Source organism: Penicillium roqueforti, assembly GCF_015533775.1.
Source record: "Penicillium roqueforti strain LCP96 04111 chromosome Unknown scaffold_02, whole genome shotgun sequence".
Lineage (NCBI taxonomy): Eukaryota > Fungi > Ascomycota > Eurotiomycetes > Eurotiales > Aspergillaceae > Penicillium > Penicillium roqueforti.
The window spans coordinates 2,055,451-2,082,464 of NW_024067566.1; the positions used below are offsets into that span (position 1 = coordinate 2,055,451).

The 27,014-nt window shown below is 50.1% G+C and overlaps 11 protein-coding genes across 11 annotated transcripts; 3 read left to right on the top strand and 8 right to left on the bottom strand.

Annotated features, from left to right (window-relative positions):
- Positions 1 to 415: 415 nt before the first annotated feature.
- Positions 416 to 1,461, bottom strand: LCP9604111_2253 (putative mitochondrial methylglutaconyl-CoA hydratase (Auh); the record flags this gene model as incomplete). The annotated part of the gene is made up of 2 exons (XM_039069710.1): positions 416 to 986; positions 1,109 to 1,461. 2 exons carry the CDS (start codon positions 1,459 to 1,461, stop codon positions 416 to 418), a joined length of 924 nt encoding a protein of 307 aa, XP_038932380.1.
- Positions 1,462 to 1,702: 241 nt separating this feature from the next.
- Positions 1,703 to 4,859, bottom strand: LCP9604111_2254 (uncharacterized protein; the record flags this gene model as incomplete). The annotated part of the gene is made up of 2 exons (XM_039069711.1): positions 1,703 to 4,717; positions 4,776 to 4,859. The coding sequence occupies 2 exons, from the start codon at positions 4,857 to 4,859 to the stop codon at positions 1,703 to 1,705; spliced, it is 3,099 nt and encodes a 1,032-aa protein (XP_038932381.1).
- Positions 4,860 to 5,470: 611 nt separating this feature from the next.
- LCP9604111_2255 (uncharacterized protein) lies at positions 5,471 to 7,978 on the top strand (the record flags this gene model as incomplete). The annotated part of the gene is made up of 2 exons (XM_039069712.1): positions 5,471 to 5,676; positions 5,725 to 7,978. The coding sequence occupies 2 exons, from the start codon at positions 5,471 to 5,473 to the stop codon at positions 7,976 to 7,978; spliced, it is 2,460 nt and encodes an 819-aa protein (XP_038932382.1).
- Positions 7,979 to 8,824: 846 nt separating this feature from the next.
- On the bottom strand, positions 8,825 to 10,417 carry LCP9604111_2256 (uncharacterized protein; the record flags this gene model as incomplete). Its single annotated transcript, XM_039069713.1, has 3 exons — positions 8,825 to 8,867; positions 8,924 to 9,308; positions 9,370 to 10,417. The coding sequence occupies 3 exons, from the start codon at positions 10,415 to 10,417 to the stop codon at positions 8,825 to 8,827; spliced, it is 1,476 nt and encodes a 491-aa protein (XP_038932383.1).
- A 1,714-nt stretch (positions 10,418 to 12,131) lies between these two features.
- LCP9604111_2257 (transcriptional regulator family TF) lies at positions 12,132 to 15,876 on the top strand (the record flags this gene model as incomplete). Its single annotated transcript, XM_039069714.1, has 3 exons — positions 12,132 to 13,293; positions 14,269 to 14,831; positions 14,881 to 15,876. 3 exons carry the CDS (start codon positions 12,132 to 12,134, stop codon positions 15,874 to 15,876), a joined length of 2,721 nt encoding a protein of 906 aa, XP_038932384.1.
- Positions 15,877 to 15,954: 78 nt separating this feature from the next.
- Positions 15,955 to 17,724, bottom strand: LCP9604111_2258 (putative iron-regulated transporter; the record flags this gene model as incomplete). The annotated part of the gene is made up of 5 exons (XM_039069715.1): positions 15,955 to 16,224; positions 16,284 to 16,942; positions 16,996 to 17,035; positions 17,132 to 17,295; positions 17,367 to 17,724. 5 exons carry the CDS (start codon positions 17,722 to 17,724, stop codon positions 15,955 to 15,957), a joined length of 1,491 nt encoding a protein of 496 aa, XP_038932385.1.
- Positions 17,725 to 18,063: 339 nt separating this feature from the next.
- LCP9604111_2259 (mitochondrial 37S ribosomal protein mS47) lies at positions 18,064 to 19,594 on the bottom strand (the record flags this gene model as incomplete). The annotated part of the gene is made up of 3 exons (XM_039069716.1): positions 18,064 to 19,272; positions 19,330 to 19,491; positions 19,544 to 19,594. The coding sequence occupies 3 exons, from the start codon at positions 19,592 to 19,594 to the stop codon at positions 18,064 to 18,066; spliced, it is 1,422 nt and encodes a 473-aa protein (XP_038932386.1).
- Positions 19,595 to 20,021: 427 nt separating this feature from the next.
- LCP9604111_2260 (mitochondrial 54S ribosomal protein uL4m) lies at positions 20,022 to 21,030 on the bottom strand (the record flags this gene model as incomplete). The annotated part of the gene is made up of 2 exons (XM_039069718.1): positions 20,022 to 20,873; positions 20,947 to 21,030. 2 exons carry the CDS (start codon positions 21,028 to 21,030, stop codon positions 20,022 to 20,024), a joined length of 936 nt encoding a protein of 311 aa, XP_038932387.1.
- Positions 21,031 to 21,426: 396 nt separating this feature from the next.
- On the top strand, positions 21,427 to 22,749 carry LCP9604111_2261 (mitochondrial 54S ribosomal protein mL38; the record flags this gene model as incomplete). Its single annotated transcript, XM_039069719.1, has 2 exons — positions 21,427 to 21,958; positions 22,025 to 22,749. 2 exons carry the CDS (start codon positions 21,427 to 21,429, stop codon positions 22,747 to 22,749), a joined length of 1,257 nt encoding a protein of 418 aa, XP_038932388.1.
- Positions 22,750 to 22,921: 172 nt separating this feature from the next.
- Positions 22,922 to 23,524, bottom strand: LCP9604111_2262 (putative mitochondrial inner membrane protease subunit 1; the record flags this gene model as incomplete). Its single annotated transcript, XM_039069720.1, has 2 exons — positions 22,922 to 23,107; positions 23,165 to 23,524. 2 exons carry the CDS (start codon positions 23,522 to 23,524, stop codon positions 22,922 to 22,924), a joined length of 546 nt encoding a protein of 181 aa, XP_038932389.1.
- Positions 23,525 to 24,193: 669 nt separating this feature from the next.
- LCP9604111_2263 (OBAP family protein) lies at positions 24,194 to 25,028 on the bottom strand (the record flags this gene model as incomplete). The annotated part of the gene is made up of 3 exons (XM_039069721.1): positions 24,194 to 24,225; positions 24,282 to 24,737; positions 24,812 to 25,028. 3 exons carry the CDS (start codon positions 25,026 to 25,028, stop codon positions 24,194 to 24,196), a joined length of 705 nt encoding a protein of 234 aa, XP_038932390.1.
- Positions 25,029 to 27,014: the final 1,986 nt, after the last annotated feature.

Here is a 27,014-nt window from a genome sequence, read left to right on the forward strand (position 1 = left end):
ACGGCACGTGATAACTAACTAACTAACTGAGCTTTTTCCGTAACACCAACGCACGTACGTACGACCCTGTGATTTATACTTGCTTCGCTTCGCTCCGCAATCACCATTTCCTACTTGCAGTCATCAAAATCTTTCTTTCGCCTCACATGTTACTTCTATCGCATTGCCCGCATGATCAGAATCATCCCTGGATGTCCACATGATGTCTTGGTACGTACATACCACTCACCTCACGTAGTCTACTCGGTCTATTTAGTCTATTTGAATCCGTTTTACTTCTTCCAAGCTCGCAATAGAAAGAATCTAAACATGAAATTTCATAGAATTACAGGACCTGTCATTTTGATAATATAGTTTACCTAGTTAAGTAGACCATCTTGTTCTACATATATCACCCACTCATCCACACAGACCATTACCTCCCACGGAACGCCGGCTTCCGCTTCTCAACAAAGGCGCGCAGCGCTTCATACCGATCATCAGTCTCAATGACTCCCTCATAGGCCGCATTCTCCGACCGCTCACCCAGACCATGGGCCTCGACAGCCTGCATCGCCATCTTGATAGCAATAGGGCCACCCTCACAGATATCCAGTGCGAGCTTGATACTCTCCAGCAGGACGCGTTCACGCGCAACGCCATCCTGTGTCTCCTCTTCAGGAAGCACCTCCACGAGCCGGTCACAGAGCCCAATGAAGTAAGCCTCAGGTCCGGTCACCCGGCGGCCGGTGATGATCAAGTCCCGGGCGCGGTTCACACCAATGATCGGAGGCAGTCGGTATGTACCGCCGGCGCCGGGGATAATAGCGAGACGTGTTTCGGGAAGACCAACGACGCTAGAGGACGAGAAAACGCGCAGGTGCGTGCACAGCGCGAGCTCGAGGCCGCCGCCGAGAGCCACGGACGAGACGGCGGAGATGGTGGGGATTTCGAGGGAAGCAAGGCTTTTGAATGTGGAGCGGAGTTTGAGGAGGAAGTCTTCGGTACTGAATCGTCGCGTTGGATAGTTAGCTGCATATGTTCGCGTAAATTGAAGGCTTCAAGCCCGGGTACACCGGGCACCGGGCACCAGGGCACCGGGGAAACCGGGTATAGGGTTGTTTCTCACTCGGCCATGCTCATGTTGGCGCGTTCCTTCAGGTCTGCACCCGCACAGAATGCTGCGTCTACGTTACTCGCTATAACCAACGCCCGGGTTGGCCCGTTGCCTTTTTCGGCGGCGATGGCTTCCACATGCTTCGCGAGCGTGTCGAGTAACTCGGTCGAGATCGCGTTGCGAGCTTGGGGCCTGTTCAGCTGCAGCACGCGCACATGCCCTGAGCCTGGGGCCGGGATCTGGTGGGTCTTGATAATGTCTCCTTCTGTGCTTGTGCTGTAACGAGAGACGAAGACCCGGGCAGGCACCGCGGTCGCCCGGAGGTGGGCGAGAGGTGCGGAGAGGCGGACGAGGCGCGATGACATGATGCTTGTCATTGTGCAATTGGCAATTCAAAAGATCGAGGGGGTTTACACCGCGATATCAAAATGATGACAGAAGATTACTGCGCTAAAAGGTTCTCGGGTGGAAGATGTTCTCGGAGCTCGGGTGTGGGGAAAGCTTTGAATCCGACGATTACCGAAAGCAACATGAACAGAATAATATGGGGGGGTATCATGTACATTGACAAAAGTCCTATAAAACTACAATATTATATACACATAGTCACTGGCAGTATTCTGTAACCTCCGCATCACTCGGCCAGTCCCAGCCTGTCCGGCTGATAAGGTCGCATGCCTCCATGATCAGGTCCGATGGTATCCGCGTGTCGATTCGTTGCTGTCGTCTTTCCAAAAACACCCTGATCGCCACAAGGGTTCGACGCATCATTTTGTGTCCATTTGCATGTTCATCTGCAGCTTCTTTCAGTAGATCAGCTGACTGACTCATCCAGTGCAGCAGATGCAACAACCCTTCGTCATCTCCTACGGACCCCAAAGCCCGAACAAAAGCATGTAGCGTGGCAGGTGATGGTATTTGCAGCATCGAGGGAACTTTGAGCTGTGTTTCGGAAACGATATCTGCTGCAAAGATGCTTCGCTCCGCATGCTCCGAGGTTTTGGAGGCTGGGAGAACGAGATGATCAAACTGATGCTTCAAAACCTGCAGCGCATGTTGCATCAAAGCGTCAATTTCGTCATCACCCTCGTTTTTAGCCTTGAGACGACGGATACGAGCATTATGGATCAGCATAAAGCTTTGTTCGGCAGTGCCAGGGTGTCTGAGGGCAGCGTCAATGGCTTTCGTAAATGCCACACATAAAATGCGGAATCCTTCCTCGCCAAGTTCGACATCGCGCTGTCGCATCCAGCTCAATGCTCTGAGAGCCTGGTGCCATCCCAGTATGCGCTGAAGACTTCGGCTTCTTGGGCCATAATACCCAGTGAGGCGCTCGCGGGTCAGAGCAGATAAAATGTGAGTCCAGGCAGGGGTGTAAGGAGCACGTCGCAATTTAGTCAATTGGATCGCGTGCCATAAAGCCCTTGGATGATGCCGGTTTCCTGGATGTTCCTTGGAGTATGCGATAAGGTCTATTTTCGCACCAGTCGAAGAGTCGGCCGCTATCAATGCCGGGAAACGGTCGGTTGTGAGAATATTTCGATTACCGCTATCCAGACTGGATATATCTGAATGTGTGCATAGGAACTTGATGAACGATGCAAACACCAAGTCCGGCAATTCATGAAAAGCTTCAAGGTCCAAACTGTGGTATTTGCGGGGCTTGGCCCGCACGATGGAGAGCACCTCTATATGAGCATCTGTCAGGCCACTGCATTGGAGATAATACAATCCAGACCGCAGAGAAGTAGCCGACTGAAGTAGTAGGCTGAGGAATCTCCCAGAGGGCCGAAGCCCTTGTGCACGCATCTGGTCAAGTAACTCATCCATGGTAGGCGGTTCTGTGGGCACATAGATAATGTCACGAGCGGAAGCCGGTTCGGCGTGAACTTCACGGCCATCCCCTGGAAGAGCATGACTCATTTGGTCAAAATCGCGTTCCATGGCGTGTCGTCGATATATTAACTTTTCAGCCATGGCAGCGTAGATAGCACCCTTTGGGGGTAGCCCATGATCCTGATAGGAGAGAAAACACGCCCAGGCCTCACGGACAGTCCTCGTAGACCGAATGCGAGCAACCCACATTTCGTGATGATTGGACTTAGATCCATGTCTGTCCGGTAAAGCTTGCGGGCGACGCATCATAGCTCTCGTCTGCACTGTCGGGCTGTGATCGGTATCCCAACCGGCCAAAATCGAGGATATGTCCTCCCACAGACGATGGGAATAGCCAGCATCTTTCATTTGTGAAAGTACCTGCATCGCACGGCTGAACATCCCCTCATTCCCGCGCTGAGAATCAATTCCTAGTTTCTCTTCCTTCCAAGGAGGCCATGACGGAGCTTTAAGTTCAGCAGACTGGCGCTCTTCGGATGTTTTCTTATGGGCCAGTTGGACTGCAACAACTGCTCGATATCCCTGTCTTGTGACGGGAAGGACGGGCTTATGGGTTGCCATAGCTCGAAGAAGCTCAAATTGCGCTTGCTGTTGAATAGATGTAGATCGGTAAGGGGCAATGTTAGCCGGTATAGAAAGTAACCAGAGACATTCATTAAATTTGACGGTTTTGACGCGATCATCATTTCGCGTCACCAAAGCTGACCTCTCGGCGTTATCAGCCCTTGGGGCTGAGAGGAAGCGAGCGAATGCACGTGAAATAGTGAGAAGTGATTGTGGCCACACTCGCCGAGCATGACGGATTAAACGAACGACCAAAATCATACAGGTGCCAGAATCGATTTGAGGGCGGAAGACCTCAGGGGGTAGCTCAAGATCATGTTCGGCAACCCCAGAAGGAGCTTCGGCAATGGGGAAGGTATGTCCGCTCATCAGATGTAAAGAGTGGATTAAAAGCAAACGGAACGTGTGAGCATCGAGATTTTGCTGTCTCAAAAGATGGAGGGGAATGAAAGGTGGAATGTTTGGGCTAGCAGCGCCAGATTTGGCTCTGTCCGTTTCGAACAAAAACAGCCGTACCATTGCCTCGTGGGCATTCTGGCTCTTCATGATCCAGGCCCAAGCAGTCACATCGGCGGCATCGTAGCCACGCGATGATAAATAATCATGGCTTGTGCTTCTGAATACCTTCTGCAGAGCGATATTCAAATCTTTCTCCGTACTTTTATCCGACACAGACGAAAGCAACGGGTCCACCTCTCGTATATACTCCCCAAGAATAACCGGCAGTGACGGCTTTTTTGGTCGACCAACTGTCCTCAACTCGTTCTGTGTTTGGAGAGAATATTTGGAAAGAGCCCGATCAAGCCCAGCTGACTGGCCGTCATATCCAAGGGGGTGGCCAGTGTTTCGCAAAGCTTTCGAGAGGTATTCGGCGGGCTTCGGTTTCACTCTGATGCTGGCGGTCTTCTCAAGCCTTTTCTCTCTGAGCGAGCTATTCACCGATTCTTGGAGCAATGCTGCGCATTGTTCGTCAAGTGATGAATCTGATCGCTCTTTATTGAAGAGATTATCCAAATGTGAGTGTTGAGTGTCGATTGCAAGTGACTCGGGCACATTGAGGAACGCCGTGGACTGAAACGAACGGAAACTGCCTGGGCTTAGGCCAGCCAGGAAATTGCGCGAATAATGTACGGAAAACTTGGCGTCATGATAAAATATTGCCTAGGACATATCAAGTTCTTTAGCACTATGTTCGATGACGGGGAGTATAAGAAGTCACCTTGTATAAACGACTATTGAGCAGGTCTGCTCTTAGCCGTGATACTCCCGAAAGGCTTCGGGCATGCTTGAGAACTGATGACATCCATGAACGTAGTCATGGGTGAAAGTGCCTGGACGCCACAGACCCATTCAATAGGCTCAAAGAGGTAATTTGTCTCCGAAGATGAGAAAAAGTCAAGACATTAGAAAAATACAACAATCGCGCGGCAGAAAATTGAATCACGTGATGGATCGTCAGAAAGCGCGCCATTCCGAAAAGCGCAACGCAGCGAACGTTCTCTCCAGCAAAACAGAAAAAAGAGAACAGTTGACCTATTTGTTCGAGGGTTTTCTATTGCATTGATCATTGTCCTAATACTTTGGTCTCTATTGACAATTATTCCTGCTCCACATTCACATCTTTTATTGTGGTGACGTGAGGATTTGATCTTCCCTCCCCTCGCTCTTCGCGATCCCCATCTTCTCTAAGAATTCGCTTTCACGCCCTACCCATCGAGGCTACTTGGATTCCGGTTGCTATCCGAACCAAATATTCACCTCAACACTAAATCGCCAGCAAATATTAATTTACACGATCGCATCCTCCCAATCTTTCCTTCAATCGTCTGATTTGTGGACCCCATCGATTTGCATTGGAGGGGATCGCGTCAAAGCAAGTATCGTCAACCTTGACCTCGGCGCGACTTCACAACCATGAGCGCCGACGAAGCTGGAGACACAACCCCCATGTCTACCACAAATAGCGAACCTCATCCCGACCCTGCTACTAATGCAACCTCTGGGAAACGGAAGCGCTCCACTCAGGACGACAAACCGAGCACTGAGTCAAGTGCTCCAGCCTCGCGCGATCGAACAAATCTCCATGAAACTCTTCGCAGCCTGATTGAGCTTCTTCTGAAGTAAGCTTTGATGAAAGTATGCTCTAGTATTGTGCTGACAGGCCGCAGACATGACACTGAACTCCAACTCCTCTCTTGCCCCTTCCCAAACTCAACTGCTAAGCCTCGAACGAAGCGCGCAAAGGTTTCCGGCGATTCAGAAACCTCCAACATCCAAACACGCGTCAATTCGGGCAAATACAACACGTTGCAAGAGTTTCTTTCCGACATCGAAAGAGCATCGGCTGCTGTAATTGAACGCAATCAAACACAGGCCAATGGCGCGAAAGAAGATGGGGCACCTTTGAATGAGGTGGTGAACCGGATCGCAGCATTCAAGAAGCATATGAACAGCTTGATTGGTCAATCCTTCGTCAATCAACCCGAGGTCAAAACAGAGACGATGGAAGACGATACCGACGAATCATCAGAGCTTCACGCGATCAACGTCTGTCAGCGCGAGGATAAGCCTGCCCTAACACTCTTCGGGAACCCATCGAATCCCAGGCAGCTATTCTCGAGTCTTCAAAAATCGGTGAAGGTGCCGTTGTCCGAATCAGGACCTGAGAAGTTTGTTGAAGTGCAAGAGGAGCTGCGCGAGGTCGCCCTGCCTAATGGCATCGCAGCTACCAAAGTAATCCCTTTCAACCTTGATGCTGCTCAAGCATCGAAGCGAACATTTGGGGAAGTGTTTGCGCCACGCGAAACATTACCAAAGCTAGAACCTCCGCGCAAACGATCTCACCGGGCTAATTCGGCCACATGGACGGATCGCTTCGACGCCACTTTCGATGTCAGGACATTTTTGGGAGAGCGTAGCAACTATTGCCTGGCACCCCTCCCTTCAACCCAGTGGCTTCAATACGGTGGAGTCACTTCATCACCTGCCTACTGGGACCGTGTAGAAAAGCATGCAGATTCGGAGAATGTTCATCGCCATGGAGATCCTGCTCTTTGGACTGGCCCTGATTCATCTGCTTTCCAGGGTGTCTTCTCGTCATTTGCTCCCTCTTACGACAGCTCTGGCGCGATTGTACAGCTCGCTTCGAAGGACATGGTCTGGTGGGGACAACGGGGTGCGGCCCGCATGAACACCCTGCTATCGGTGGAAGCAGACAGCAAACAAAATGACACTCAGACCGCCCAGCCTGGCAATATTGGCGAACTTGATGAGAGCATTCTGGATGAAATGGTTGAGTCATTCAACGCCCAAGACTTTGCTGGAGACATCACAGAAACCGATCCGATTAGTGAAGTCGAACCAGAATCAAAAGAGATCAAGCAAATGCTTCAGGATGTTTCCGACTTGCTCGACACTCTTAGTTCCTACCAGCGACTCCGAAGTCTCAAACTTTCCTCTGATCTCCAGCTGCCTGGTCAACAATTGCCTGAGTCGAATGAAACCCCTAGCCTTGATCTGGGCGATGTGAACACGCCCTCTGAAGCAGAGACCCTTGTTTATGATACCCTCAAGTCAAGCCTTGCTGCAGTCATCAGCAACCTGCCACCTTATGCTGTCGCTAAACTGGACGGTGATCAGCTCGCGGAGTTGAACATCAGCCAAAAGGTTTTGGTTGACATTCCTGACTACAGTGGTACCATGGAAAAGGATGACTTCACTTTGTCACAAGAAAGAGCCGCCGCATTGCTCGCAGCAGCCAGCGCAGCAAATCGAACCTCAACCCCCTCCGCCTCACGACCCAGTAATTACCAAGGCTCTCACAGTGCCTACAACCAACGTGCTTTTGCTTCCAATGCTCGGGCTCCGCCTCAGCCCGGGTTCCAGGTCACACCGCAGCACGCACGGCAACCCTCAGTTCCAAATACATACACGCATGCTTATGGCGCGGGGCGTCCACCGAGCACACCCAGTCAACGTCCAGTCAACACCCCTCAATACGCGCAAATGAACCCACAGTACAGCCAGGGCAGCCAAGCTCCCCAATACCAGCGCCCTACCTCCAATGGATATGCCCAAGTGTCTCCCCAACCTTATACGCCACAGCCCAGGCAACCAGGCACATTCAACGCCACGCCACAGGGGCGTACGCCATACGCGACTGCCACCGCGAACCAGCGAGTTCAGTACCCAGGCCAGACTCCTTCACAAGCTGGCTACTCAAACTCGGCCGCTAGTGCCACATACTCTCGTAGTGCGGCCGAACAAGCTGCGCTGATGGACAGGAACAAGGCGCAACTAGCTGCTCGACAGTCAGGCCACAGCCCTTCAACGCCTCAACCTCAAGGGTCGGATGCCCGTGCTTCCCAAGAAGGCAGCATGACACCAGGGAGCAAAGCAAATGGTACACCCCTATCCACGTAGGGCAGATATTTGCACTAATCCAAGCATGTGGCATTGTGTTCCCATTCAAAAATGCGATTTGTTTCTAAAGATGGAAACTCCAACATTACATTTCTCTACAGTCGGCTTTCTGCTTTTGACTTTTTGCATTGTTCTTCTCTCTCTTTCGTTTCCAATTATGAGCTCTGAATGTGATCCGCGTCCCCAATTTCTTTTCTCCCAACTGTGTTTTTAATTAACCTCTTGATCCTCGGTTTTGTATGACTTTTCTTTTTGGTGTTGTATTATGGACTAAGCGATTGGCGTGGATGGTTTTTTTTCAAGACTGGTCGGCCGGGGTGTATAGGCTGCCTCTGCGATACAGCTAAGTCTTGCTTAGAGAGTTACTTGTTTCTCGCTTCCGATGCAATTCAATCAATATGCTGCATATCAGCACACCTCGTGCTTTCCATGGAGATTCGACTGTAAAGGGGGATATTGAGAAAACGAGCTTTCGAAGCGTTCCTAAAATCATATCTCATACAGTACACTGCTATCCCCGATATAAAAAAATACCCATCCTGCTATAGTATCTCCCAGTCCGCTGTATCTTCTGCCCAATGCTCATAGTCCATTACATGCCAAACCCGAGATACTCATCTATCTGCCCTATCCAATTATTGAAGTAATCACCGGAAAATGAACGCCATCCCTTTCTTCCGTGCCCAGTAGTGTGTACCCATCCAACCTTCCCTTCACAAAAAGACAAAACCAAAACCAAGAAAGCTCATCGCCAAGGAAACACACAAAAAAAGAAAAAAGAAGATTCGTAAATCATAAGAGTTGATAGCAGGCAGAAACCCAACTCACGGGAGTAGAACATCGAAGCTAGGGAATGAACATAGCAGCAATAGCCATGAAACCGAAGTATCTAGAAGCAAAAGGTCAGTCTCAAACGCAGCCAGAACAGAGTCGAAGCAATCATACATCGTAGCACAGCGCCAACCATCCCTCGAGTCGACCAGTGTATCAATACCAGCCGAGTAATTCGCCGCAATAGCCGCGGCGGCACCACCAACCACCGTCACAACGACCAGACGACCAGAGAACTCCGCAATAAGACTGAACGCTAGCAGTGGCAACAGGAGCGCACCCGATGCGATGATTATTGCGACGTAGACGGGTGCTGCAGCGGCCGATGCAGCCAGTCGCGGAGTGAGTGAGACCAGATCCGCGTCGTGGATTAGGAACCGCGTCTCGACACCAGCGATGGGCTTGTGCTCTCTCATCCAGCCGCGATAGCCTGCGATATCCTGTTCCGAGGCCCGCGGGAGCGTCTGTAGGACTTTGCTGTACGCGCAGAGGGCGTTGTCTGCGTGCTGGTCAGAGGGCTACTTTGTGGGATAGCAATATGGGAAGTGGAAGGAGCTTACTGTATTGTTCGGTCTTTTGGATCAAAGCGCTCATGAGATCCATGCGGCGGTAATGCAGCGACGAGTAAGCCTGGGCCTGGGCGTCCCGTCTGCGGGAGGCCGGGAAGGGCTTTGCGCCTTCCTGCTCGGCTGTGCTGACTCGATGTATTTCTTCGTACTCATCTAGCGTGTGGAGATCTTCTTCCATTTGGGAAATCTCGTCTTGGAGGTGGAGGAGGACGCGGTGGTTGACGGTCTCGAAGCGTCGGTAGAGCGGAGGGAAGCTTCCGCTCTCTTCTGAAGCGGATTTGGTTAGGTGCGAGGCTAGAAGCCCGTATCCCGATGGCTCTTGCGATACGTTGGAGTCTCGTCTCTTTGTCGGCGTGGTGCGGTGAAGACTATCTTCCGGGCTTCTTGGGGGTGATGGTGGGAGCGGTGGTCTATGGATCGCACCGTTGTCTCTTGGCGATCCATGGTAGGTCTGTGGTCGGGACAGTTCTAGTTCGCCTATTCCTGGAGAGGTTTGCGCAGTCGAGATTGGGCTCGGCTTTCTAGTGGGTTGTCTCTTCCGGGTGACTAACTGATTGCCTGTAGAAGGCGCGGGTTTTCGTGGCTCTTTTGGACTTTTCGATGCTACTGGGGGTGACTGGGTGACTTTCTTCGGGGAAATGTTGCCTCCTGAGACCAACACTCCATGTGGCACAGTGTTTGTCCGCGGCTTAGGAGCCTGGATCTGGGTGGTGGATTGTATAGGGCGTGGAGGCTCCGGCTCCTCGTCTGATTCAGACTCCGAGGATGACGATAACGAGGATGAGTCTGAAGATGATTCATCGTTCTCTTCTAGGAACTCAAAGACATTAGGCATCTTCTTCGACTCTGGCTTCTTTGGGTTCGCTGGAGCGACAGGCGCATTTAGGGCTTGTCTTGACCCATTTGGCCGTTGTGAAGGTGAACTGTTCTCGACAGTTTTAGGGCTTGCGACAGGACCAGCCTGTGGGTTTGTAGTATTGGACACCAACGAGTATGTCCTCTTTCTTCCATCCTTTTTTGACTTTCTAGTTTGGAGCATGATTATCGGATAAGTTCGGAATCAAGACCCGATTCATACAAATCAGGGCATACCAGGGAAAGAGGAGAAAAAGAGAAAGGAACATGAAATGAATCGTAGTAGGGAATTCGCGATGGAATCAGGACAATAGGGACTCGAGGCATAGCCTAGGGGTGGAATTCAAGGTCTCAGATCGAGTGTCAAAAGGTGCGGAATCCTAGGAATCTAGGGGGGGTTGATGGAAAATAGTATATCTCCAATTTCCCCGCGAATTCCATCAGACATTCTCTATAATAAAGGAAATTGGTATTAGTATTATCGAAACACGAAACGTCAGGCCAACTTCCAATGGGAATAGGTTTGTGTCAGCTGAAAAGCCCGAATGGTTATGAAGACTTGTAATTCGTCACACGAGTCAGTCCGGGAACAATCTGAAGCAACTTAGAAGCGCCGGGCTTTATTTAGATCGACCAATGATAATCGTATCGCAAGGAGCTTCCTTGTATCCCTGTTGATCGCGATTCAAAGAAACCAAGAGATAGGGAAATGGTGACGAATTGCCGAGTTGAACATTCTGAACAATTCAGTGTGGGCCAAGTTGTGACAGCAAATCAGGCCTGCAGAGTCTGAAATGCAAATGCATGTGTGTCTGAACGAAGCAAAGGAACATGTATGCGCTGGTCGATCTTCCTTGCATCTGGCGGTCTAGCGAAGTGGGGGAATGTGCTGCAGCTATGTGAGCAGTGTACGATGCAGTCGGTACAACGCCACCTATCTGCTATATTACGTGCATGAAGCATGAAGTGTTAAGAATGTATTGACATGGAGTTGAGTAGTTATAGAGTGTAGTGGGTACTAAGTCAGAGGGTAAATGGAGATCAAGTACGGAGTACAGAGTATGTTGTATAGGGAAGGTATATATGCAGTTTCATATTTTTATAGTTTTAAATACCATTATTGAGTTTATAATGGCGATTTCCTCTGTGTCACAACATACAATATAGGTACAACATCGTATATCAAGTGATGGCATCTCCGTTATCTGGGCTGCTTCTAGACTCACCTGACGCTTTAAGTATATGTCAGCACGGACTCTGGAAGTCACGTGGCGCATAATTGATGACCAATCAGTTGTGACAACAATAGTGATGCAGTACGACAACACTCTTATTATCCAACTCTCAAAGCTCTCACCTTGACTTAATTCGCCAGATTCCTATAAATTTCAGATGCACATTAGCACAAACCCTATAGTTGTTAACATCAGATTTTACTTTCGATCCCTGTTGGGCTGTTGGGATCACACTGTTTCTACCAAGATACAAGTTCGTCGAATTATAAACGCAAGATTCACACCCACGCACAAGTCATCCTCAGTGAAACCTACACGAGTGGCGCTCTAGTAGCTATTTACTTCTCAGATTCAGATAATCAAGGACCGTGGTTTAGGCGGGGCTAAAGACCAACCGGAGACAGTTTATGCGTCAGCCGCTGAGGTTTCGGCGGACTGTGAAGCCTTTCTGAGGAAAGGTAGAACTCTAAGTATTATAGACGAACCTCTGATTGAACTGCTGCAAAGATGAACAAATAGAATGACAGTCGCTATTTGTTCCAGAACATGCAGCTTACCGATATTCTGAGTAACCGCGGGGTAAAGCATTTACAAAGACGTCTATAAAGAGACACATCCTCCTGAACACAGCACTTCCCCTGATATAATACCAGGAATACCAAAATGCTACCACTCATGAAAGGCAAACTAATGCTCTTTGACGAAGTAGCTTGGGACAAAAGCGACGAGCAACTAGCAACATGGGAAGCAATTCTTCTCAACCAAGAAACCATGCAGAAGATAACCACATTAATCAAAATCCACCGTCAAGGCATAACAGATCAACTCTTCCCGCCACAAAAAGGCTCCTTCAACATGGTGATCCGCCTACGATTCCTCGACGGCGCCTCGGCCATAATCCGCTTCCCAATCCCAGGCTACTCAGTCTTCCCAGACGAGAAACTCCACCGAGAAGTAAGAGTGATGCGCTTTCTCGAGCGACACACAGACATCCGTATCCCGCACATCCTACACCACGGCACCAGCGACGAAAGCCCACACGGCCTAGGCCCGTTCATTATCATGGAGTATATCGACCATAACGCGGATCTCGTGGATGCGCTGAACACACCCGGGATACTGGATGAAGAACGACCCGTTCTCGATCCCAATATCGGCGATAACAGGCTGCGCTCGGTATATAATCAGATGGCGGGCTTGTTGCTGCAGGTTGCGAAGTACTCGTTCCCGCGTATTGGATGTATATCTAATGCTGCGGAAGACGAGTTCGAGGATGAGTGGGTGGTTGCGCACCGGCCGTTGAGTATCAATATGAATGAGCTGGTGCAGGTTGGTGGTGTGCGAGCTGGGGATCTGCCGGGGATGACCGAGACGTTTGCGACTGCGGCGGAGTATTTACTTGCCCTTGCGGAGCTGCATATGACGCATCTTTCGTCGCAACGGAATGACGCTATTGACGATGCGGAGGACTGCAGGACGAAGTATATTGCGCGGTGTTTATTCCGGAAGCTTGCGAGAGAGGGCCGACTATCTTGGGCTGGGGAGGAAGGGATGTTTAAATTATTCTGTGATGATCTACGACCGGCGAATGTGCTTGCTAACTCGGACTTTGGGTATAAGATATCCGGGGCTATTGATTGGGAATTTGCTTATGCTGCGCCGTTGGAGTTTGTGTATAGCCCGCCGTGCTGGCTACTGCTTGAGCGGCCGGAGTACTGGGATAATGGGCTTGATGACTGGGAGTGGGTGTATGAGAGCCGGTTGGAGATTTTCTTGCAGGAGCTACATATGCGAGAGGATGTTGACATTCGGCGTGGGGTTATGAGTGAGGAAAATCGGCTTTCTAGACATATGCGTGAGAGCTGGAATAATGGGGGGTTCTGGGTTAGTTATGCGGCGAGAAGGAGTTGGGCTTTTGATGTTATCTACTGGGCGAGGATTGACCGTAGGTTCTTTGGAGAAGGAACTTTGGAGGATCGGATCGGATTGTTGACTGTTGAAGAGAGGAATTCGATGGAGGATTTTGTACAGAGGAAGTTGGCTGAGAAGGAGGAGGGAGGTTTGATATGAAGTTTATATAGGGCATAAGTTGTAGTTATAGGGCTCATACACCCTATGGTCACGTACTTCCTTGGAGGTATTCCATTAATACATAGCTATGAATTAAATTTGTGTATATTCACAATATCCTAAAGATCTTCTTGCACCTTTAGGACTTCTAGATCTGTTGATTTCGTCATTTGGAATATCTTCAATTCAATTTGACCACCCGAGCTCGTCATCGCACGCCCCGAGAACCGGCGCCATTGCGGGGAAACCAGCCACCATCGAAATTCTTTGCAACTACTTTGTATATCTAGTATGATTTGCCTTGCTTTATCATGGAGGTAATTTGGGTATTTCCTTATTCCTCACTCAACTAATGTGAATTCTTCTCAGGTGCCAAAAGCCCGGGGAGCTGGCAGGTCAGGCCCGCGTCGACGAACAGGGTGCCTAACATGCAGGTCCCGTAAGGTCCGATGCGATGAAGCGAAACCAAGCTGCTCCAATTGCGATCGACTATGTCTACTATGTCTGTATAAACCACGCACCGCACCCGGCGTGAGGTTGGGTTCATCGCCAACTCGTGCAAACAAGACTACTGCATCGAATAACACAGCACACTCGGGGAGTTCAGGCTCCTCTGCTGCAGCCACGACTGCATCCCGCTCTCCCGACATAAACTTCTTTAATACCGTGCTCCGCGCAGACGGCCACACAATACCCGCGCCAACAACCACACTTCGACAGCTCCCTACAGACCAGGGCTCCCACCCTTCGGAGTTTGACATGCTCGTATTCATGGGCGGGATTACTTCTGAGCTGGAACAGAAGCACCTGGACCTGGCTGCCGGACCCGCGATGACTTTGACCGCTAGTCCAGCGTCGCAGTCGCTACGCGGGACACTCACACCAGACCGTCGCATTCTTACTCCAAATACCTCATCTTCGGGCAGCGCTTCAGACATGCCAACTAGCCGGGGCAGCTTATCCGATGCAGGCGGTATCTCGTATGAGGACCAACTGCTACAGCACTTTCTGACCATTGGCCCGCCGGCTGCTCTTTTTGCGCCGGTCAACATCGAGTGGAAGTATATGCGCCCAGCGCTGCTGGTTCATGCACGAGATTCCAGTCCGCTTTTGAATGCTTTATACTGCTACGCGGATGTTCATAAAGCGATGATGGAAGGGAAAAAATGGCACTTCGCGCCTACCTTCTATAGAGTGGCTAGTTCGGAGATCCAAGCTTGTATTCATGGCGAGGTGACGGAGTCCACACTCATCAAAGTTTTTGGGGCTGTTTTTCTCTTAATGATATCCGAGGTATGTTCTGCTTAGTCCCGAGATCGAGCAAACGCTCATATTGTTTCAGCTTCTCTCACCCTACGGAATATGTACCGGGACATCTTATATTCACTCCGGGTACCTTATTCTACAACGATTCCATGATCGTACTCGACATTGGACCGGTCTCGGTCATCTTTTGGTGTCATGGATCTTACTGCTAGATGTCAAGTCCCTGATTGCAGGCCGAGATGGCGATCCTCTCCCTGAACTCGGCAATATCCCAGAACATAGCATAACACAACCACCGGATACACAAACTTCCCAAACATCTCACATAACCGCACCAACAGCCAACTTTAAACAGGAGGACATCATCGAAGACCCATTCCTCAGCCCCAACTACCTCGTCTACGAAGCAATCGTAGGCCCGGCATTCCGATTCTTCGTACAAGCCCAACAAGTCGTACGACGCATAGTCTGCATCGACCTCCACCACCGCAGCCGCGGAACTCTCACCGACGAGTTCGAAGTACTCCAACTCGCCCACAAAATCGGCGCCGATCTCGAAACACTCTGGCACAGACGCCCCTCAGTAATAGACGTCTACGGACGGCCCGAAGCTCTAACTGACATCCTTTGTGCGCCTGTGGCATCGGAAATCTGCCGCACATTCCGACAATACGTGGCCAACTTCTTAGCGAATTTTATCTACTTGCACCGCGTTGCATTTGCAATCTACCCTCGCACAGAACGCGTCAACGGCGCCGTCGATCAAATCATTCAACTGGCCACCGTTGACTCTGCCGGGCCAGACCATCTGCCCGTCAGCTTCTTATGGCCGCTGTTCATTGCGGGGCTGGAGGCTACGGAGGACCAGCGCAAGTGGATTGGCCACGAGATTCAGCGTATGGCTGCGGCCCACGAAGCTGACGCGGCACCTTCGGCCACTCGTCACCCGACCGCTGATAGGGTCCTAGTGCTCGTGGAGGAGATGACCCGGCGGCAAGATGTGTCACGCACATGGGCAGACTCGAAATGCGTGAGGCGGGAAATGTTTTCGGACTTTTTCGTTGTGATTTGAACTTCATGTTCGGCATGAGAGGTGTAGAGATTTTCTCATAAAATATAATACGAAGAACCTACAACCATTTCAAATATTCTAAACCGACCCAGATCCAATCGCTCGATATGACACTTTATCTCCGCCCATACAGCGTGATCGATGCAGTAGGTGTCCCCGTTCCTTGCGCACATACGTCGCAAAACAGATCGCAGCGACCGCCACAGCCCCAGAACTGATCATCACGGGATACCTGAACTGGGCCGGCAGCGGGAAAGCAATAGTCGAGGCAAAAGAAAGCATCTCGAACACATTCTGCAGCGCCATTTCAGTAGCAGAGAAGCGGGCACGGGCATGTTCCTGGATATTCTACATCACCCAACAAGTTTAGCACATGCACAAGTCAAGAATACGGAAAAGCCACTTACCTCCTGCACGAGAAACTGGACCGACAAATCGAATCCCCAAAGCCCAATCCGACTCAAAGCAACGCCCGTAATCAGCGCACCCGCTACGAACTGCGAGCTAGGGTCCCAGAAAACGAAAGCCACGGTGGCAGCAGCGATGCAGATAAACTGCCAATTCAGAAACCACAGCCCGGAGCGAATCGGACCAATCCGGTTCATGACCATAGGCGCTGTCCATGTCCCAGATAGCTCGGCGACCACGGAGCCGATGCGCATATAGCTGACCTCCAACGGGGTGAAGCCCGTGTGCAACAGGTATGTTACCATTGTTGCGCCAAAGGATAGGACTGTTAGGTAGAGCAGGCTCAGGGCAAAGGATGCTAGGAAGACGGGACTTGCTATGTACTCTTTCCAGGGCGCTAGTGAGCTTGACAAGCAGCGGGTATCGCTCTTGCCATTTGTATCATCTGCTTGTGTTGTAGGAGCTTGTGTCTTGGTCAAGGCCGGGACTGATTGGTAGACCTGAGCAATGGCCAAATACTCGACCAGCACAGATGCGGTATTCATGGTAAACACTGTCCAAATTGCATATGGGGTTGATATGCTGTCGATCAAGGAGATGAATACTGGTGCTAGGAGCTTGCAGAAGAGATCAATTCGTCTCATAGAGGCGTTCAAGTCTGTGGTTCGAAGTTAGATATTGCGGAGCTTCAGCTAGCTTCAGGGTTCTCACCTTGTCGAGGGACATTGATACTTTCCGAGATCACGATTGCCTAGTGTCAAATTATCAGCGACATCTCTTCCTAAAATAAGATTGTATATCGGATGCATGGAAACCAGACAACCCAAATACGATTCCTCGTACATACCCAGTCCCGTTCCACAGCCACCGTATTAGCCGTAGCGGCCAATTTCTCCATACAAGCCAGTAAGCCCTGCACGGTGAACAAGGCAATTGTAAGCGACCAAGAGTCTGTAGACAGAGTGGCCACAAAGCATAAGCATGAGATCGCGACAGGGACTCTTTGCCACACTACTCCTTTAATTAGCCATTGGCCTTGATACTCGGTACATATTGAAGTATCCGAAACGATTCCAACCTACCAATGGAATGCCTCACAGCAACGAGCCGGTCTGAGCGATCAACTTGCGCACCCAGCCACGACGACAGCGCGACGGCTGAAAACGCCCGCACTAGAGCGTATATCGAAGCATACAGTAGTGTCCCCGGGAAGATCGAAGCTAGGAAGAGTACGGCGCCGAATTCAAACATGCGGGAGTTCCATGTTGAGAGTGTGTGAGATATGTATAGGCGTGTTAGTACTGAGTGGGCTTCTGGTGCTGGGCTATCATTTTGGGGTGGGCCATCATCCGCCAAGGTCGGCAACAGAGGGTTGGAGGAATTGCTGATGTCTTCTGATGGTTGCCGGCTAGGCTCTGGGAACTCGCTCCCAAGAACCATCTTGAAGCGCTGCTGGCAATTTACAGCATGTATGCAAGTGTCGGGTCGAATGCTTATGTGGATTTGACAGCAAATTGGGCGGATCAGCAATGCCGTGGGTGGGCTGAGGACCCTCGTGGAAACTTTTATATCGTATTGTCTATGGTGTTCTATTTGTACCTTTAAATCTCATTAGGTTTGAGTCCATCCATTGAGTACTACAGTTATTTTCTATTTGAAAATGATCGTTAATTGCAGATTCAGGATTTGCAATAATAGTATGGTATATGGGCCAATTCCCAATAAATTCTAATACACCCGAACAGCAAAAATTACAAGCTATAAACGGTATCCCACTGTTTAATCCAACCACTTAAGTCCTTCGGGAGATGATGTCGTTGTCCGTCGGGCAATCACCTCGACCACCTTTCGGCGCACACCTTCGCGGTGGGCGTATTTCTGGAGGAAGTAGTCGATCACGGGTCTCCGCGATGAATGTCCCTCACACACAACCTTTTTAATCTCATCTTCGGAGGGAAGGGCGAAGTGGGCATAAGGGTATTTAGTGTAATCTCCCTGGCTCAGAAGCGGTAGGCGGGACTCGTTGTCGGGGATCTCGAAGAAGTCGTCCACAATTTTATCCGAGACATCTTGGAGAGTAGCGGGCTGCCACTGGGCCTGGCGGGGAGGCTTGGACATCAGACGGGCCTTGACACCCTCGACGAAATCAGGGTGGCGCATGAATTTGGCGGCGATCTCGTGCTCGCGCTGGAAGGTCTCCGTGATGGTCCACTTCTTGCCAAGACGCATCTGGCGCAGAGTCACCTTCAGAGAGGTCGGGGAGCGGCCTGACAGAGTCTCCAATGTCTTTTGTGCCCACTCCTTGTGCTCAGTTTCCTTCTCCAAGGCCTGGATAATCTCTTCCATGGTGTTGAATCCGAAGCAGCGGTCAATGGCAGTACGCAGGGTACCAGCCATGAGCATCGGCTCCTCCTCAAGCGGGGGGAGGCCAAGGGAGAACTCAGCCATGGTCTTGTTCACAATTTCCAAACGCTCGCGAAGCTCGACGTGGTCGGGGAAAGTCAGCTCGGAAAGACGCTGAGTCACACTGCTCAGAACACTGGAGTGCAAGTAGTGTGTGGCGATGCCTGCGTACAGAGCCTGAACACCCTTCAAGCGCTCCGAGGTCAAAGCCAGGTATGTACCGGTCTCACCATCCAGACGCGGGAGGAAGAAGGAACCGCCAACGTCGGGGAAGAAGCCAATTGTGGTCTCAGGCATAGCAAAAAGGGTACGCTCGGTCGCAATTCGGAAGGGAGCGTGCATGCTGAGGCCTACGCCACCGCCCATGGTGATTCCATCCATAAATGAGATGACAGGCTTCGAGTATGTAGCGAGCAGGTGGTCAAGGCGGTATTCTAGTGCGAAGAAGTCCGCTGATGCTTTTTGTCCCTCCACTCCACTCTCATTCTGCAGGGCCAGAGCAGCAACGTCACCTCCTGCGCAGAGAGCCTTGGTGCCGGCTCCGGAGATGAGGATCATGTTTGCAAGATGAGATTTCTCCCACTCCTATTCATCCAACGCTTAGTATTGTATGTGTCTGAAGTTCCGGGTGTCCATTCTAACCTTCAATCGAGGGACAATCTTGCGAGCCATCGAGCCGTTGAGGGAGTTGAGCTTCTTGGGTCGGTTGAGTTCAACGCTGCGGAGGCCGTAGATCGAGTTGAACAGGACATCATCGCGCTCATCGCCGGGGAGCTCTTTGGGGATATCAGATGAAGTCGACATCTAACAAATGTGAGCACTGGATATCGGGCTTCTCTCCGAATAGGGTACATACCATAGCTGTTGCCCGAAAGGCAGGGTTGGTCACCTTGGCGCGTAGAGGCATTGCTGAAGGAACGCGCGAGATCCAGCTCGGCGAGGAGACGCGATTGAATTGTCGAAGTAACATTAGAACTGGAATACGACGATAACCAAGGAAGGGCGTTATGTGATGACAATCAGGTATTTCTCCGCTTTCCTTGACCTCGGGAGTTTTTCGCTGGATTTTCTTTCCGCTCCGACTCTCCGCCCATAACCGACCAGCTCCCAGGTACATTCGGCGACATCACCGCAATTGATGTCAATTTCTAAGTAGTGTAAATGAAAATGGGTTCAAATATTCTAAAAGCGCTATGATACAAAAAGTCAGCTAAGTACTGAATATGTTGTAGCTCCAAAACCGACTCTGAGAAGTGATAACGTTCGAAGTATAGATGATCTATTTGTACACAGCTAGATAATGCCAGAAAAACAAGAAACAGAGAATGATACAATTAAACGTTGCTCCATGTGGCCTTCATCCGGCTAAAGTCCAGCGGATACACCTTCTCTCCGTTTGCTGAAGGCGAAAAGAGAGTGTCCACCTTCGCCAAGTCGGTCGAATGCGAAAGCAGGATCTTGTGCAGTGCATTCTTCTCAATAATCAATCTTGCTGTCTCCAAGACATTCTTCACATCCAAATCCTCGACGCTGATAGTTCGTGCGTGGTTGCCGAACTTTTCGACCGCATCAGAGAACATCTCATTCGGCTTCAGTGTAACGAATGTAGACCGGCCCTTCTGATACCAGCCATGAGCTTTGATGAGGTTTATGATGAAGAACGGGCTCGCATTCTCATTGATATCGATACTGTTGTCAACAACAATCAATTCGCCGCGTGAAAGCCGGTGGCTGAGGGCAATACGCCAGGCTTGGTCGTAGATCTTTCGTGGCAAATCGGTCGAGAAATCACGAGGATGAGGTCCGAAAGCGACACCACCACCTCGTCGAACTGGCGACATCTTGTCACCCGCACGCGCACGACCGGAGCCCTTCTGCGCGTACAGCTTCCTGTGACTACCGTGCACATCGTCCCTCCACTTGGTGCTGGCGGAACCTTGTCGGGTGCTGTCGCCCTCGTAGACGACTGCGCGGTGGAGGATATCGTGACGAGTGGGCATCTGAAGTAGCCGCCGGGAGTAATGGACTAAACGCTGGGGTTCCAAGTTAGGCCACCGGTAGGTCATGACTTGAACAGGGGTTGGGCCCCCTGGTCGTTGCGCCTGTTGGACCTGGACAGCATCCTTGGTCGCCACTGGGGGCTGTGTAGTGGCTTCGGTTGCCATTGAGCGTGTAAGGCATCGTTGCTGTATGATTCGATACGCTGTCAGTAAATGCGTCCGAGAACCGGATCGAGAAGAATTCATGGAGTGCACTAACCGTCACTTGCTTCGGGCCTGACATGAGTCCGCCCGAGCTGCGGGACAGCAGCCTCAGTGACCGAATAACATCGTTCCCTGGCATTTTGAGAGTCACTGGGTGATCGGCGTATAACTTGATGATGTCCGGAGTCTCGAATGGAGCAAAAGTTGATCCCGGGCGGTAGGTGCTAGCAGAACCTTGGTACTATAGTACCCAAGTATCTTTTGTATGATTTTCCCTTACAAAAGATACTTAGCCGCATAATACACAATATGAATTCTCTTGTCCGGTTGCATTGAATTAAGTGTGTATGTCAAATATAATTTAATTGTAGACAGGACTTTTTAATTTATTCGATGTCTTGATGTATTCCCGGGCCTGGATACCACTTGGAGGTCACGTGATAGGTTAAGTGACCGAACAGAAAAAGTTCCCCGGGAAGACAACAACATCGGATCCTCAAGGCCAAGCCCACCATAACCTCCAATTCCTCGAATCATGGCCCACTGCGAGCGGGCTTCGAAGCCTCTGCTCCAATGCCTTCGCAATACCTACTCTAGAGGCGTGGCTGGAGTCCAGCTCCAAACGCGAGCCTTCCAGTCGACCGCGAGTGTTCGAGATGCCGAAGTTGAAACTCCGGCCCAACCTTTCCACAAGGCACCCGATCCCTCTCTTGTGACGAGTCCCCGTCTCGAAAGACGTTTGCTCCGACAGGGAACCGCCCCCATTGGATCACGTCGTCGCCGTGCTGCACTCCAAGATTCAGAGAACCTTCCCTTCGAACAATTGCCCTACCAATGTTTCCAAGAAGCCCGGAAGATTTTGCTTGCGGACCGCGAAGAGAAATTGAAGGAGATTGAAATGATGAGGCAACGCCTTGCCAGACAGGAGGCTTTGTCCGTCGAAGAGGCTGGAGGAGCAAAGGCGAAGAAATCCCGTGTTACTGCCATGCAATTACACCTGGAGCGCCTCAAGGTTCTGGCCGATATTAACGATCCCTTGGTCAAGCGAAAGTTCGAGGATAATGAAGGTAATCATCTCTTGATCAAGTGATCAACCTGGGCTGAGACTAATCGTTCGATTTCTACCAATCCAGGTGACATGTCCAAGCCCATCTATCGCTTTTTGGCCGACCGCAAATGGCGCGAATACCGCCGCAAGATCCTGGTCCAGCGTATCACCCAGATGAACGTCATTCCCGATGTCCTCCCTCACTGCGACCCCGTCGTCGAGACAAAGCTGTACTTCGGCAAGCGCCAAATCCAAGCCGGTGAATTCGTCGAAGCGAGACTCAGCACGAGCGCGCCTAAACTCGACGTGCAAATCTTTGAGGCTGGTGAAAAGCTAGTCACTATTGCAGTTGTCGACCCTGATGTCCCGAACGTTGAGAACGACAACTTCGATTATAAGACACACTTCTTGGCCGTCAACGTCCCCATCTCGGCCACCTCCACCAAGATCGATCTCGCACAGCTTTTGGAAGATTCGCAGGTGGTTCTCCCCTGGCTACCACCTGTTGCCCAGATGGGAAGTCCCTACCACCGCCTCTCCCTCTTCATTATGGAGCAGAAGGAGTCCCAGCCTCTCGACTTTGCCGCCGTCAAGGCCAAGGAGTCTAACCGCGACACCACCCTCCTTCGCAGTCTCCAGTCCCGTTACCATCTCAAGGCCATCGGTGCTCACCTGTTCCGTACCCAATGGGACGCCACGACCCTGGAGGTCATGAAGGAGATTGGATTCGACGGTGCTAATGTGGAGCTGCGCCGCAAGAGAGTTGAGCCTCTGCCATATAAGAGACGTAACCCCTCTTCGTTCCGCTGATCTTGTTTGTCTTCAAGCCATTGTATTGTACAATTTGATATATGTATGAATATGCACACTGATTTAATCCCTTTCAACCAAACTCCATGCGTATGCTTAAACAAAATGGACCAGAGTGCCACGCATCGGTATTGTAATCCACCGGTCTAATATAATGTACAATGTATAACCCTTAGATGTTCTGGGAATCCAGTTGCGCCGGTTGCAACGGATTGGTCACCCATCCCATCTTCGACGGAGGCCATACCCTGGCAATTATCTTCCCATTAATGAGACCCATGGGCACTGGGCCGTAGTTCCTCGAATCCCTAGACCAGGGAAGATTATCGCCGGCCAAAAAGACATGACCTTCGGGGACCTGCACAAAGTCAAGTCAGCAATTGAATCCAACCAGAACGAAGAACCTATAACCCACCTGAATCATATTTCCATCCTTGCCAATACTCGTGCTAAGCGGCTTGTCTTGACAGACAAAATCCCCAGGCATGCCCACTACCCGCTTGGCCACATGCACGCCTTGAAAGTTCGGGTGACCATATCGCACGACATCTCCGACCTCGATTCCTTTGCCATTGCGGTGGAGGCGCGATATCATGAGCCAATCGCCTCGCACGTCGAAGGTAGGGTACATAGACGGGCCCTCGCTGAGCTGGACAGTTATCAGGTGCTCCCAGATCAGCGCGCAGGCGCAGAAAGTGCTGGTGCCATTGAGCGCAAGCCTTCCAATGGTGCGCAGATTGGCAGCCTTTATTACAGACCGGACTAACTGCTCCATGTGTGGTGAATTGGAAGCATAGGATTGCTCAGATCGAGCTGCATCAACTATTCCGCGGTCGGGAGCTGGTCATGTGACTATTTGGTGTCTTTAAATTTGATTTTTTTGCTCCACATCCTCCCATTCTGCCATCATCAGTCAATATGTCCTGTGTCTTGAACCAGCGATTGATAGGATATTGCCGTCGCATTGGATTTTAATATCCAGGACCCTTCCAGCCGTATCAGCTGCTCATTAATGTTTCGTGGGCGCTGGGCTGAGAGGGATCTGGAATTTCATTCATGTCTCGATTATTCGAACATCTCTACAATATGGAGATGTTCAAACAGTCAATATCCTTTACATATACTCCCCATACCCCTTACCCCTACCCAATCCCTTCCGGGATGTCCGCTTCTCCAAATGCTAGAGCTTGCCGTCGCCGAAATACATAACCAGGACGAGCACGTGTGGAATATGAAGCAAGATGAACACAACCAGCCTATCTTCTAATAGGTTGTCCCCCAGTGTGCCTCACTTTGACCCCATTTCATTATGGGACTGGGTTTTTGAGGCATACATAGTGGGGAGACATCTCAATTAGACAATTTATTCTCATTTTCGGTTTCTCATGCTCCCTATCTCTCGTAACCTTCTTAAACAATATGGATGAGATTATCCATGCGTCAATCAATGTGACTTTTTGTACCACGAATCAGCATCTAACAAACATGTAAGTAAACTCGAATCAAAGCCAATTAAGAAGCATAGTACATACCGGGATGCTTCTCGACCGGCTCAATGCCCTCCCTCTTCTTCGCCTTCTGCTGATGATCCACGCCATACCTCTTGTCCCGGTCCTCCAGCAACGAATCCAACCCTGCAGGATGTGCCAACTTCACGCTCTCATTCGATACAAAGCTGCCCATCAACTGCGGCTCGCCTAGAGGCACAGGATCTCCACGATCAACCTGCCAGAAATGATACGTCTTGCCATAGACAGGCGCAACGTCTTGCATCTCTGCCGTCTCCGCAGCTTCCCAGATAGCGTCGGGCACACCAGCTGGTGCTGGCATGACCAGCATGCCGCTTTTGACCTCGAACTCGTGCGTGTGCCAGAGCTTACGCTCTTCGGTGGGAAGAGTCACGAAAATCCGCGGCGAGATCATGTATTCCACGCCGATGAGGCGGGCGTTTGCCTTGGATGAGTCGTAGATTAGGCATTGGCGGATATCTGGATAAGTATTAATGCCCAGCACATCGGTCATTCAGTTGTGTTTGGCTATAGACATGGCTGTTGTCACATACCCTCTGTTAAGTGAGTGCAATAGTGATCGGCTTCCAGACATCGAGTTGGATCGTTGGCGTAAAAGTGGAATGCATTGAGATGTGCGCAGATTTGCTTTACGGGCGTGAAGTCTTGGATCATTGAGGCTCCAGTCTCGAGTACTCGACTCTTCATTGTCCGCGGCTCGTCTGGAAGTTCAGTTCCATCGTTGCAGCAGCTCTTTCCCGAGTTTGACATTTTGTATATACGTTGGGTTCAGGGTTGTATTCGTGAATTGTTGAATTGTTAGGTGTTCATTAATAGAGTCTCCCATAAACTGGGATTTGTACTGAAATGATGTAATCCATGCTTCCATTGCATTGATGTCATGATGATTGCGGACTTCCTATTTGGGACTGTTTACTGCTACAGCATATTTGAAAGTAGCTTTATCATTGGTAGAAGTAAGAAAACGATGATATGTAGTCAAAATTTATGCAGGTTGTCTATACGGAGTATATTTTATGTTATCCTTAATGGAATATATGCATATACCAGCTTCCTCATAGAGCGACATCACTTGTTCGAGCGGTTGTATTAATTGCGCTTCTGATATATTGGACTTAATCTGCCTTGATAACTCAAGGAACAGTCTCCCTTTGCTCCAACAAGTCATAAATTGGAGTTTTTCTCATATCAAAACCGCCCCGACCATCAAAACGGTGCTCATATATCTTCCGTTGGCAGTAAGCTATTGCTATATCGTGCACTATGCTCCACTCAAGCAACCTCGTGCCTAAAGCCTTATTATCGGCCTCGAGCGTCTCCAAAGCCTCCTTTACCCACGCGACACAATTCCATCCCGGCCGACTCTGTCGGACAGGCGTGTTGCGCATAATTTCGGCTACATGATATCCGTCCAATACCTTGCCAATCAGGATACGAACAAGCAACATGTTGCCACTGTTTAGTGAACACTCAAACTCTTCGAAGTGCCACTCAGAGCCCCCTCCTAACTTTGGGCTCTCGTTCGCGTGGTAACAGAAACCCGTGCTATTCTCAGTTTCAAATTTGGGCCCTACAATCACGGACCAGTGGTACCTAATCAAGACATATATTAGTCTTGCTAGTGACTTCAAGCTAAACAGCGTCATGAATGGTTCTCACGTGTCCTCCTTGTCTGGCATGGTTACTCTGCCTCGTCGTGCATGGAGCGCAACATATATCCGATCTTTGTTGGCGGGCATTGCAAGTGAAGTTGACCAAGATGGCTAGATATTTGCTAATGATCGATTATTGCTGAAAGGATGGTCGTAGTGGGGTCTTCTCTAAATCCAGTCTTTACCGGGCTCTATGGATGTCTTTATATTTTTGTGGCTCAATGCTAAAAGCTTTCTATTTTAAGAGGAGCGTCGGAAGATCTACTGCAACCCAAGTCACATCACATCGTACCCAACAGCGCCTATAGCATTGGGTAACCAATATGGGCACTTTACTCGGATAGGTGCATCGTACGTTAAATTGAAAAAAAAGGGGGCCAATGGCATTTGAAGAAACTCCAACCAAACAGAAAACCCCCGCGAATAGGACTGGGCGCAGCATAAAAATAGAAATTCGAATGCAATTAGCGGCTCAGCTAGCGTCGAATCAATTCTTAGTGTCGTGTCAATGCTTTCTGGGGGTCCCTTTGTCAAGAGCATCAAGAACACGTCTATCCATCTAAGTGCCTATAAAACTCACGAGCCAGTCTTTCTCCATCTCATTGTGAGGATCCCAATAAAGGGCTTTTGGCCGACAGAAATACATATGTGGCATCACCATATTTGAACGTTGTGGAATAAGGTCCCGCTAGAGAAACCCGTTTATTTGCACAAATGGTTAGGACCACGGGGTATTTGCTGTTTGAGGGAGATCGCCATCTTTGTTGGCTGCACTCCGCCACGAAAAGCTGTCTCGTTGCCCTGCCGTCTCCCGGGGTGGATGAGCGAGCTCGATCGGCATAGCCCCTATATTGCGGACTATGATAATGGCTGGTGTTTTTTCTTTCCCATTTTTGTCACGTCTATTATCATTGAAGGATACAAACCAGAAAAAGACGATGAAAAAGACTATAAAGATCACAAAAGGGACCGAAGACACAACACAACCGGAGTCATTCCCGTTGAGTCATATTCATCTATGGCCTTCTTTCCTTCTTTCCTGTTCCATATTTCGTCACAAAACAATCAAATTGCAAGATGAAGG